General features: G+C 40.3%; 1 protein-coding gene across 1 annotated transcript; it reads left to right on the forward strand.

Moving 5' to 3' along the window:
• The first annotated feature begins 1,148 nt into the window (after positions 1 to 1,148).
• On the forward strand, positions 1,149 to 11,416 carry SAMD13 (sterile alpha motif domain containing 13). The gene is made up of 3 exons (XM_005422041.2): positions 1,149 to 1,231; positions 5,234 to 5,345; positions 10,166 to 11,416. The coding sequence occupies exons 1-3, from the start codon at positions 1,179 to 1,181 to the stop codon at positions 10,307 to 10,309; spliced, it is 309 nt and encodes a 102-aa protein (XP_005422098.1). The 5' UTR covers positions 1,149 to 1,178; the 3' UTR covers positions 10,310 to 11,416.
• Positions 11,417 to 13,791: the final 2,375 nt, after the last annotated feature.

Genomic DNA, 13,791 nt, shown 5'->3' on the forward strand with positions numbered 1-13,791 from the left:
GGCCGCGGCGCGGGGCGTTCCGCAGGTAGGCTGGTGCGGGTGTCGTCTGCAGTCACCTCAGGTGAACCGAGAAGTGATTTCAGGCAATTCGTGGAGTTGTTTGGTCAGCGGTGCAGGAAGAAGCATCTTTTCGATTAGTTTGTTACTGTGTTCTTGGTGCTTTACGCGCTTCTACGTGTATAATAAAGGGTCGTCGTTTTTTTTTTCCTTTTTTTTCCCCACAGCAATATTAATTGCTATTCTCTATTTTTGCAAAGTTTTAGCTGAAGAGCATGATTTCCCTATTCTGTATCCCAGAGCTTTGAGACATTTCCCTGGCATCCATTAATGCTACAGCAAGAACATCATGAGTCCTTGGTCCGTTCTCTGGTGCTCTCTGAAATAGAAATGGCTTACTTGAGGACGGAAAGGAAAGGCTTGGGTTATTTCTGCATGTTCCGTGGAGTGATGGAAAAAGCTATGTGGTGCAGGTACTCCAGCGTACTGCAAGGAAGGAAGCAAACTGGATTTTTTCCTGTGTCCTTCATGTGCTCCTTTCCTTTTTGGAGTTCAGTGTAGCATACCTATAGAAGAAGCTGCTCTAGTGCAGGAAGGGAGGTCTTATGGTTTAGGCCTCAGGAGTTTGGGGCTCAGTTAGTAACTCTGTTTACCAGCTTTATTTGCACAATGGGTATAAGTGACATGCTCATCTGTATCCAAGTCCACATTTGTAATACAAGGCTATGGATTTCCAAACCTTTCTAAAGATCTTCCATCTGTTTGGATCCTCTGTATCACAGGATGACTGAAGACCCATCAAGCTCTTGATACGCAGCTATATATTGCACATCAATCTCCATGTATTTGAATACATACAGTTTGATCAAAATTTTAACACTTGTGAAAAGGATTAAATGTAGTATTACTTTCCTTGATTTTCAGGCAAGAATTATTTCTTGTGTTTGAAGCACAGATCAACTTTCTTTTTTAGTTCATTGGCTACTATCAGCTTTGCCAGGCTTCCAGGGAAATCAGTCTTTGACAGCACTGTTGCTCTCAAGTGGAAACATGCATGTGTCCCTGTAGAATGCTTGTTTCTGTTACGTTACACTGCACTGGTCATACTACCAGTTATTAAACACAGCTTTTTTTTTTCCTCCCTATCAATCAGTTGCTGAAGTAAAACTTCTCTCCTCCCCATGCTAACTGTTGACATGGAAAACAAGGAAAATGGCTCTCTGGATGTCAAAAAGTAAGTGTTCCTTTTACATAAACAGCACATGGATTTTGAATGTAGTTTTCCTTTTAACTAATGTGGTTGGCAACAGTGCCCATCTCCATCTTTGTGCATTTCAAATCCTCCCTCTTTTTAATGACTTCTATTGTATTTCAGCTTTGAAATAGAAGAGCCCAGGGCACTGAGCTGATTAAAAGTGATATGTGGTAGGACTGTATAGCAATGAAGAGATGTAGAAGATAGTAACTTGAGTTAGGAGTACGTTTTTTCTTTTCCTCTCAACCAGACACTAAAGCAAGTGGTAGCACTGTAGTCAATACTGTGCCTCTGCTCACCTGTCTGTCAGTGGCTTTTGCAGAACCAGTGCCTAATGGGAGAAGTGTGCTGCATGGAAGTTACCTCTCTGTGCCCTTCTCTGCTGACAGCCCACCTGTCTGGGGCTCAGTAGTAGCAGGATATCACTTAGGTGTCAGTTCCCTTCTGAAACAGATACTTTAAGCTGTTTATTGGAGGAGCCTGAAGTTGCTGGGGTTTTATTTCAGACCTAGAGGGGAATAAGGCAGAGACATGGTGTGTGTTGCTCTACAGCTTTCTTTTGTGCAGTAAACTACAGGCTAAGGCATAGAAGTTTTTTGTAAGCATTTATTTAAGGTCAGAAATTCTTTAATTAGGACTAACAACTCTGAATGACATTATAGTCTGAGAAGTGAAATTCTGTGTGAAAAAATCTGGCCTTGCTGCTTTAGGATTACAGAGGCCATGGTGAGAGAGATGTACACATATGTGTATATATATTAAAGGAAAAGAAAGACCATAAGAAAAGATACTAGAGTAAGCTCTTAGTCTGTTCTGTCAAGCTGCAACACTTTGTGCAGCTGCACCTCATTATTCTCTTTCAGATCTCTCTTACATAAGCTGTCCAAGAAAACGTGACAGTGCATAGGCTACCAGGCACTAGAGTAAGGTAAATAACAGTGGTCACTTCAGGCTACTGATAAAACACCTGATTATGAAAAGCATCAAAAGATCTGATGGCAGCCATTAAAATCAGCATCTTCCCCCTTCTCTTGAGACACTGGCTACACCACACCAACATAAAGAGCATTTTCCTGTTCAGTGACTATGAATAATTATCTTGTGTCCCTTAGAAACCACCTTCCCTTTGACCGGCTGGTTTGTACAATGAGCACTCTGGGGTGGGAGGAGAAAGGCAACAGTCAAAGCAGGGACAGTTTATGTTTAATCATATTCCCCAAGGCTTGGGTGATAAAGACTCAACCACTGATTGCTAAGGTGGCCTTTTAGAGTGGAAGGAAATTGTATTTAAACTGTGGGGCTGTGGTTTCTAGATGAATGTATATTGTATGTATGTGGGCATATCTACAAAGGAAGTATTTGATGCTTTCTTGAAGTGCCTATAAATAAGCTGGATAAAATCTGTTTGTTCTCAGCTATATCCTTTCAGACCTTGCTGCTTCTGCCACATGATGGCAATAAAGGCACAGGGACAGTGGTGAAAAACAGACAAGCCTAATTTTTATTCATTGTTAATGCATCTAGTATACAGTTTCAAAGCCTAAAATGCCAGTCCTCGTAAGATTTTAAAGCATCCAGGATGTGAGGCATAAGCCAGTGTATGGCTAAGCCATGGATGTTATATATTCCCTTGTCTTGACTAAGGAATAAAGCCATGTCAGCAGCAGTGTGAGGAGGAGACTAACAAAGTCTACCAGCAGAATGAGCATCTGTGTGGGTAGATGGGTTAAAATCCAGCCAGCCTCCAGCAGTCTGCCACATGCCTTCCAGTCTTCTGCAGCTGTAGCTGTGGAAATTGGCTCCACTTGAGGTCCAGCATGATGCTATTCCTTGAGGCAGGAACTTGCAATTAATTTCTGCGATTAATTAGTGACTGAGGTAGAGCCCCTGAAGACATTGCAGTTGAGCCCTAGATGGGGCTGGACTTGGACCAAGCTGCAGCTGCCTAGTGATAAAAGAGGAGCTACAAGAAAAACTAAAGCACTTGGGCTGAGATAAAAAATTGTGGAAGGAGGGTTTGGGGCCATATTTAATTTGAAATTAAAGTGTTTGGAGAAGTAAGCAAATTACAGTTAAGTGATATTTTTACAGACTGACTCTTTTATTTGCTGTTTTAAGAAAGGTTAAATTCAATTTGTTTGTTTTTTAACTGAGTGGTTGGCATTTAGTTTATTTTTTTTTTAGTAAAAAGTGAGTAATTGAAAATGACAGTCTGTTTCTTAAGGAAAATGCAAAGATTTAAATATAATTCCTCTAATGCTGCTTTTATAAATACATGCAGATTTTGTGTGGCAGTTTTCACATTTTACTTCTTAAGCCTCAGAATGTGCACAACACCAAAAAATCTTATTTGAAAGGCATTCTTTGATTAAAAAAAAAAACACAGGGAAAAAAGTGCAGCTCTGATAAGGCCATATAGTCTCATTTTCAATTTTGCTGAGTGTTACTTTCTATGTAATCACAATCAGTGGAGCAATTCATGAAGTAAGTCATCATGTGATGAGCAAAAGTAAGAAACTGTTCCTCATTGCTCAGAGATCTGTGATAAATGAAAGAAACTGCTTTTAGAAGGCCCAGTGTAATACAGGCTGCAGATGATCCCTGTGCTCAGATTTTGTTGCCATATTGACGGACACGTTTCAGGAGTTTGGGGACGTGCAAAGATCATTGTTTCCATGCGTCCTCCTTCTCAGCACTCAGATAGTTGTAGAAATAAGAATGTTATAGAAACAGCAATGGGAGGCACTCTATGTATAGATTGCATTTGGCTGCTTTGAAAAATGGTCTGCACTTGATTAATCTAGTTATTTTGCTGAAAAACAGACAAGTCTAGGCAAGGCAGAGATACTGATAGTTGGAAAAGAAAAAAGTGAAGGACAGAACAAAAGTATTGTCAGGAGAATATAATCTGTGCTTCTTTTCCAGCTGGTGCTGTTGAAATCAAAGTCCTGCCTCTAAGCTTCAGACCAGAAAATGGACAGGATTCTGACACCTGCCCTAATCTGTACATTTTCAATATTGCTTCATTAGCATTATGGTTAAGCAAGTATAATGATGGGAAATATTTGGCATGAACTTCAGGACTTCTGGTTGAGGAAACATGTTGAAGAAGCTCTCTCTTTGATATCTTGCTCTTCATTCTCATAAATTGCAGTAGAACAGGCAGTCAAGCTCACTATGTGTTTTTTTTTACCAAAAAATTTTAGATACACCAACCTTATCTTTGTGACAGGGTGATTGTAGTTTGAGGAAAAGAAATGCAGGATAAGGATAATAGTATGAATGTTTTGTGGAAAACAATTGCCTGAGCTTAAGCACAGAAGGAATTAATTCTGATTGTGTTTAACAGATGTTTTCTCAGATGCACAGCTATTTAAAAAGTCCATAGATTTGTCCAAAGATGAGTCTGACAACAGTTTTGGGAAATTTTCTATATTGAGAATTAGTGCAATCATTTGGTACCTCTTTTTTGTTTTGGTTGGGGAGTTCTGTTTGTTTGTAATTGATTTGTTGTTGTTTTGCAAGGTAAAGATGCCTACCAGTAATTTCTACCCATGTTACAAGGGCAGTCTCATCTGTGTGAAGAATAATCCACATATAATTCTTTAAGTACTTGGTAGCTGGAAGCAAGCTGCAGGCTTGAAAGGCAGGAGTTTGGTACCCCAGTTATGGCAGTTCTCATTCTCCAACAGCAAAGACAGCACATTTGTATGAAGATCCAAACTGATTACCTTTGGCTGATGTGAAGATTCATATACTTTCTTCTTTTCTGAAAGGAGAGGGGTCTCAGTTTTCCCCAGCATCAGATGGAATGTACAAGAACAGGAGACACTGTTCTGTGTTGGAGTGGGGGAGATCTATCAAAGAACAATTTTCCTGCAGAAACGAGGAAGGAGGGGCACGTACATGGGGTGTGCACAAAGCAGCAGCAGATGTTCTGCACACCTTTAGTGATTACTTGTCTGCATTTGCACTTTGCAGTTCATTGGAGAATGGGAGACCTCTGGATCCTGCTGACTGGGCTGTTACTGATGTTGTGAATTATTTCAGAACAGCTGGATTTGAAGAACAAGCCAATGCTTTTCAGGAACAGGTAAATCTGTTAGCAAACACCTTTTGACTGCCACCAATTTCTCACATTGACAATTTTTGCTGTGAGCCTGGTTATATACTGTAAAATGGGAGAGAAAATCCCACATTAATGGCAGGATTTGAGTCTGTTATTGGGTGACAATGCATGGGACTGTGATCTCTGAGTGATGCAATAATCTCTCTTGTTCTGCAAGCTGTGGATAATGAGTTGGAGTTTGTTTAAGATAGGATTCAGAAAGGTGAGAAATCTAAATAAATTTTCTGGCTTGAACTCAGTCTCCCTATACAACCCACTCAGTTTCACTGTCTTGTTATTTAAAATGTGAATGGTGTTTAAAATGTGAATTCCCTTCTTTCTTAGTGTATTGTGTAATTACACTCATGAGTATTTATAAAACCTGGGGCTTCTAAGCAACAACGTGAGTGTGAAGGCTTAGGGTGACAAAGGGGCTGCTGTGTCACACTGAACTTGGCAGCACAAGTGAATATGGAAAGATCAAGTTGGCACTAAGTTGGCAGAGGAGCAGCATGTTTGCAGGACTCAGTCTGAGAAAAGGTCGAGTCTTTGTTTCTGGGCCTTGTAACTGCTGATACTAATGGAAGGCTTCTTTTGGTAGATTAGATCAGCAAAGAGCTTAACAGTCAGGTGGCCCATTGTAACTCACCTGCCAGCAGCTGGGGCTGTGTGTTAGTGGGGCAGAATTGGGAAGTCAGCTTACTTGGCCTACAGCCCACCTATTCCATAGAGAAGTAACTTACATCAGATTGGCAGTTCAGCACCTCCCCAGATAAGTCTGTAGGCTTGTGTGTGACTACCAGGAAATTAGTCACCCACGCTTGTAATTAGTTATCAAAATAGATGGCTCGACCTTCCAAGGTACTGAGCTGGTGCAAGTCACTGGCAGCTTTGCAGGGAGACTGTCCATTGCACGTGAAATAACATCGTGGTTGATCAGGGTAATGTTGCTGACCTTCAGCACCCCGCCTGTGAAATCCGATCTGATTAACTGATGCATATAACAAAGTATCTAAATTTAGTTCTTTGTTCTTGAGGGTGAAAAGCCGGGTGTTGGGTGATTCTCTAGCAGGTTGAAGAAAAGGTTCTTTCTGCAGCTGCTGCTAATTTTTCAGAATTTGAAGATGAGTGAACAGGCTAACAAGGAAAATGTTTGAGTGTGTCCATTCCTTAATGCCAGCACCCATGTCACGAAAGCTCTGGAAATGTGGCTTAAAAACTACACAGGCAAAGTAATTGTGGTCTCTGGGAGTCTTCTCCTTATAGTGACAGGTACCTCTGTCTTCCATCAAATATCTTGACCTCTTTGCCTCACAGCTGGCTTGTCAATAATGTTGAACTAATTACTACTGATTTTGCAGCAGAAAGGTGAGGCTAATTTCGGAGTTTTGGCAAATCAGTATGCAACAGCAGCCTTATAGGCTTTATTAGTATTTTGCAATGAGGATAAGTGGCTTCAGTAGGGTAAATGAGGACTCTACTGGGACAGCCATGTGCAGAAATGTGGCTGTGATTCCACTGCCAACTTCACCTTATGCTAAAACCTTGGAGAGAGAGGCTGACAGCTGCCACCAGGATGTGGCCAGGAGCTGAGGGATGGATAATCGCAGCAGAAGTCATTGCCACTTCCTTCCTCCTCTCCATCAGCAGCATGAGGAGCAGCAAGTGCCTGGTTCTATGTGCCAGGTTTGCCAGCCTTTTCTCTGTCTGCATCAAGAACAGCCCCATAAACAATCCTCTCCCTAACTTCTTATCAGTGGTGCTGTTCACTTTCTTCTACACTATCTGCTACCACTAACTTTACCTGTGTTCTTACAGTATTTTTTGTCAGGATCTCCCAGGTATGGCAGTGCAGACAGGTTCATTTTGAACCCTTAGCCATCCTCTGTCTGTAGAGCACCAGGTATGCAGCTGCAATTCTGGCCATCTCTATTTTCCTCTGTCATAGTTGCCTGGGCCCCAGAAACCCAGTTTCATTTGATCTACTGCCCTGAATATGTACTGGAAGAAGAATGAGATTGTAAGCAGTAAAAGAAAGTATTCAGTTTCACCTACAACACTGGGAAATTGTTTTCCACTGAACTGCTTCAGTAGGGGTAGCACAATGGTTTCCTTACAAAGTATCCTTAGCCCAGAATGTAATCATGACATCTATTATTACACTGAGCTTTAACACAGCAGTAACTGGGTCCACACTTTCCTTTGATGAATCTGAATATGTCTGGACTCACCTAAAACAAGTGACTCAAAAGGTCTTTAAGACCTGAATTTTTGTACAATGCTTTAAGGATAATTAGAAGACATTTTAAGGGCTGCAAAATGTTTTATTAAAACTCTATTATAAGTGCTGGTAAGAAGTGATGCTTGTATGATGATTATCTGTTATTCCTTCTTGGAGTTCCACTGGTGTCAGCAAATCAAAAGAGCTCACTGATGAAAACAGATTCAGCTGAAGGATGTTGCCAATTACAAAATCCATAAACATCAGCAAGCAAATCAGACAAGCCAAGAAGTTGAGGACACAGGATACCTGAAGAGGGAGGAGTAGCAGCTGCAGGACGAGGGTGTGGACACTTCCAGAAAAATACAGCCTGCCAATTTGTGGCTGAGCTTTCTGTAGGAGCCCTGGAAGCACAGGGGACTGTGGCTCACTCCAAGACTGAAGCTGTTTACAAGGTCTCAAGATGTGCTCGTGCTCTGAGCTTTCTTATGGCCCATGTGACTTCTTGAGCATTGTGTTGTGATATGCCCAGGTGACCCAGTGCTGGTTTGCTGGCCTTACTGCAATGCCTTACTAGAAGGGAAACTGGGGTTTGACATCAGCTGGTGTCCCCTGCTGCTTTCTGGCAGAGCCACAGTAGGGAGGAGCACATGAGTGTGCTGGCTTACTATAAAACTTTGCACTTCTCAGTCACTAAGAGCAGAAGGGATGGTGGGGGACTTGAAGCTTAACCAGTCCCCTGCTTATTTGCTGAAGACAGTGTGATATTGGTGTTGAGGTCATCCTGGCACAGTGGGGAATTACTGTTAGCTTGAGTTGTGCAGAGAAGTCTCTCTGCAGTTAACATTAAAAGACATACTGAGAGAAAGCATTGGAATTGCACCCTGAAAAAAAATCCAGAAAATAGAGAAGTCGCAGAGAAGAGATCAGAGAAGTCACCAGAGCATACAAAATCTTACCTGGTGCAAAAAAAGGGTGTGACGTTTCTGCAGGATCAGGCAAATGTGGAAAACTTAAAGGAAGTGAGAGAGGTAAAGCTTACAATTCACACAAAGATATAAAATGCTTGAACTCTGAATATGTAATCACTCCTTCCTACACAGATGTGTTTAAAGAATCAGTTTTCTATTCAGTGGAAGTCTTAGTAGTTACCAGGATTTCTAGAAAACACAGGGAACCCTGTGGAAGAAGAAGGGAAAGGAATAGATGCTTTTTTCCTATTCTTGGAGTTTCTCCTATTCCAGGTACTGGATTTACTCCATTTGGATCCTACCAAGCTGGAGGCTGTTCTTCCTCCATAGCATCGTTGAACAGCAGCAGAAAAGGCAACTTCAGATCGGTCATAGCAATGAGCAAAACACTCACTGGTGTCAAAATTCCCACAGAAAGAATTGTGACGAATGGAAAAGAGAGGATAGAAACTGGTTTTAACCATTAACATTGTCACCAGTAATTGGAAAGAGGCACCTGCTATAATTGGGTAAAAAGTTATTGGAAACTTTTTTTCTTTTAGAATTACTGTTACTTTGTGCTCTCCTGAGGGATTAGTAGTTGTATACATTTTGGGAATATTTTTTAAAAATGCCACTTTCAGCTATCTTTGATTATGTTGTGGTTTGTCTATGTATTTTGTATTTATAAACTTTATCAAATTTTAAGAGAGATCTGTCTTGACAAACTCCTGCTGAGCTCTAATAGAAGTCTTCTTTTCATGTTGCATTGTAATCAAGGATTGGATCTCTGATATTTCCAAGATAATAGAAGGCAGTGGAGAGATGTGGGTTCTTTCTCTTCCATTTTGACTTTAAAAATTATTTAGAGGGAGTTTTCAAGCATATGTCAAGATTTTGAAATGGAAAAAAAATCCAAAGCCTACAGAATTTCTAACCTAAACAGGTCAGAAAGTCAAGGTCTGAGAGGAAAAAGAAATCCCACCATATCTGTGATTTACAAGAGGTACTTTAAGCAGGAAAGTGTAGGGGTTGTTGAAACTTAAGCTGGCAAGTTGCTGCTTTTCTCGTTTTCCCTTGAAAGTAGAGGAAGAGAAGTTCTCTCAGTGTGTCAAGCTCTAGTTAGGCCCTTCCAAAATTTCTGATTGCTAGAGTCTTTTCCTTTTTTTCCCCCCACAGGATGCATGGGAAGGTTGGTCTTTTAAAGAAGGCACCTGAAGTTATTAGCAGATATTCACTAGTTTAAACTTGCATATTGCTGTCAATAGTAATTCTTCTGAAATGCACTTCATAAGCTGCATTCTTAGGAGTATCCTTCCCTAAATGGCTGATAATTAGGCATTCTTCACTTGTACCTATTAATTAGGAAAAGGTTTACAAGGAGGGAATTTTGAAATTAGGCTCATTTGGATTTTGGGCTTGACTAAATAGTATTTATGCCTTAGTCAGCACAGGTGAGCACTTGAAAAACAGATAGCAAGCAGAATTTAGCAGCTGTGAACATGGTTTCAGGAAAATCAAGGCTACTATTTTCCTCACTGATCCTCTATAGTAGCATTCCATTTGTTGCATGACTGTTCTCCTCTGTCAGATTTGTATATTTGTCTTTATCAACTCTTTAATTCTTCTTATAGGAAATTGATGGCAAATCATTACTGTTGATGACAAGAAATGATGTACTGACTGGACTTTCATTAAAACTGGGGCCTGCGCTGAAAATCTATGAATATCACGTAAAACCTCTACAGACACAACATCTAAAGAACAACTCTTTATAGCTAATTGTCTAATTGGGGTCATGCTGTGCCTCAAGGGAAAAATAAGTAATTTGGTTTCATGTGATGGAACTTTGTAAAGAGAGAATATATCTATTAAGAGTTTAAACCAAATTAGAATATATATCCTATTGGATAGAGCTGGCAATATACTATATGCTGAGTCTGAACTGAGAGAGGTGGTGTGTATTTTTTACATAGTACATAATGATTTTCTCTTTTAGGAAGTGTCAATGAGCATGTTGAGATAGCTACATCACTGTATCCAGAACAAAAGGGAGGTATGTCATTCTCATTTTTGAGCCAGACATGTTCTTGATTTCATTAATTAAGATACCAAAAAATTAAACAAAAACAACCCCAAAGTTTACATGCATCTTTAGAGAGAGGAACCAATTAAAGTAGGTTTCGGTTTACACTAAAGACCTACTAAAATTATTACTACTTATAATTTCAGGATGGGACTGACACTTGCCAAGTCACCCTTTTTTGCAGAGGGTCCTATTTTGACCTTATTAAGGTTTACTTGTGGTATGCTGCAATGTTTAAAGCTGTACATAGAACTAACATAACTCCTTCGATAGCAGAAGGTGTTGCTGACAGGTGAAACTGAGTTGTGTATTTTTTGCTGTCCTTCAAATTTTCAGCTTTTCACCTGTTTTTAATAGTAGTCCTATGTAAAATATAGTTGGTTTTTAAGGGTTTGTGTTGCTTTGCAAACAAAAAAGCTTCATTTTATTCCTTTTTTAATTTATTATTGTTTTCTAACATTATGCAGAAATTTGTAAAAAGTAAAATTCTGCACATTTTTAATATTGTCTGTCTTTGGTGTTGTAATGATTGATTTTTTAATGCTTTACTTAACACTTTGAATACTTGTTTTAAGAACTGAAAGAAGCTGTCTTGTCCCCATACATCTCTGTTAAAAGAGAGTCATGTTCAATCTGTTTGTACTGGTTCCCTATTTGATAGGTTGCTTGCTATGTCCCAATAAAACATTGCTTATGTTTGGATTCAGTTTACTTTACAGATCTTTTACTTTCTCTGTTGTGGTATATTGGAGCTCCTTTCCTCCATTTTCCTATTAAAAAGGTATCAAAATCTACTTAATATTCTATGTTCTTGTGGTTACTTTTAACATTACCTACCATAATACTTAAAGATTTAATTATTTTTGTTCTTTCTTCTCTGGTGTTACATACTGCTGAAGGAGGAGCCCTGGCCACAGTTCACCAGTAACATCTGTATTGCCCTTACCCGTGTCTGGAGCTGTCAGTGCTGCGGAGCTGCCGTGCTGGCCCTGGTACACAGCGTGGGTCCATTTACCCCAGAATGTCTGGAGACAGCCCAAGCATGGTGCTAAACCCTGTCTGGGCTCACCATCATCTCTGGCCCAGAGAGCTGTGCCATGAGCCCTGAAATGGGGAATGTGGGCTTGCATCAGTGATGCTGAGCAGAGGAACAAGGAAGGAGAAAATAAGTGTGAGAGTGTGGTGAAAGTGGGGACAGGATTCAGGGAGAGGAAGGAGGAACTCCTGCAATCTCCTGCCTGGGTATTGGCCCTGTCTTCACTTTGACTTGGCAAAGTGTGAGGTGGCTGTTCATGCTTGTGGTTAAACGGAGAAAGGGGAGAGAAGGGACAAAGCCTTGCTAATAGTTATGCCATAGGTGAAGCTCTGGTATATGTTATATTACATAAATATATACAGCAGCATGCTTTCTTGGATTCTTCCTAACCTTTACACGGTACAGTGTATTTATTTGGAATTTGAGACAATAGGACAGAGATGTATTCATCATTTCTTTGACTGTCCCTTGTACTGAGCTTACTTCAGGTATTGGTCTGTTAGCAGCAGGTTTGTAAGCCATGGTCTGAATTCTGTTTATGATTTTATTTATAGTTTGGTCATGTCCAGAGATACCTGCTGGGAGTAGAGCTCTGCTGGAAGACTAGATTCAAATAGAGATCATCAACCCTGCCTTGGGGAATTTTGAGCTATAGTCTGTATCTGGCTAATTTTAGATTGTAATTTAAAAATTATACATGAAACCCCTAAATATTTTAATATAGAATTAGGTATGTTTATGAAAAGGATCATGAAAGTAGCCTGGACGTGCCAACCAGCACTGTATGTGTAGAATTATTTTGGATGAGAATACATAGTGCTGTGTTATGGTAGGATTAATTGAATATTCTTTTTTTCTCCATTTGCATGTTTGGTATGGGATTTACATTTTGTGGTTCTATGGAAGACAGAATTTGAAGTAAAATGTACATATTCCAAGAGGGAGTAAAAATCTCCACTGTGCAGACATGAGAGTGCATTTGATGACTACTGAACAAAGTTCTTTCTTTTAATATGTTTAATGAGCAAATGAACTGCATTCAGAAACATCCAGATTTTATTTCCCCTTTGCTCAGCACCACTGAGTCATACAAGTAAAGGCATAACAGAAGTCTCATTGCAAGTGCAAAAGGAATTTGGAAAATATTGGTCAAAACTGTGACAATTTTTTTACTGTCTCTGATTTTTATTGTAGTTTCCTACTGTTCTCTGAGCTTTCTAATGCTGCTGTTTGTGCAGTTGACTGTTCTGGTTTTGTCTCTTACATTCTCTTTGCTGTTTCTGGGAGAACAAAAAAATCTAAGAGACTGAAGGGTTTAAAAGAGGAAGTCAAAGCCAGATTATTTTTAGCTACCATTCCTCTTGCAGAAAACACAGCTGCTGTTGAGATGAGGAAGCAACTGATAGGCATTACTGGATACCATGTCAGTACTGCAGCTCTGAGTTGCAGAGCTATGCAGGAATCCAATTTAAATCATGCCCTTGTATGTGCCTGCAGCTGGGAGAGTCCCTCTTCCTTAAAAGCCCTGCCTGTGCCCTGGGTGATGGTTAAGCTGCCAGCCTCTGACTGCTCAGCTGATCCAGGGGGTGAGTGTGATGAAGGTCTTGGCTTTTACGCTGGATCACAATTTAGAGAGTGCCCTTCTCCTGGAGGCAGCTTTAAGGACTAAAGCAGCACTAAGCTCCCCTGCCCTGCTGTCGGTCAGCACAAGAGGAGTCATGCTGCAGCCAAGGTCTTCCCTGTCCCTCCTCTCTCCTAATATCAGAAGTGCTTATCTATCAGAATCTTTTATATGCTTTTAAAATTATTTCAAAGCATTACAATATGTCTGTTCTGGTATGATGGGTGTGAAATATACAGGAATTGTTCATCAGCTCTGGTCACTCTCCTCTCAAGCTATGGATGCACAACATGGCACATTCTCTTTGCATCCAGACAGAGCCAAGTACCACACGTAAAGCATGTGTAAGGCACCTGTCAGCAAAGTATGGGATCTGTGGCAGTACCTGTCCACCAGGATCACTTTCTCAACCCAGAAAAAATGGTTCTGACTGCTTGCTGCTGTCTCCCATGCCTACATGTAATTTGTCCCAGTTTGTCCTAATGTGCTGCACTTGATCAGATTGTAGAAGATTCTT

Source organism: Geospiza fortis, unplaced genomic scaffold (genome assembly GCF_000277835.1).
Source record: "Geospiza fortis unplaced genomic scaffold, GeoFor_1.0 scaffold403, whole genome shotgun sequence".
NCBI lineage: Eukaryota > Metazoa > Chordata > Aves > Passeriformes > Thraupidae > Geospiza > Geospiza fortis.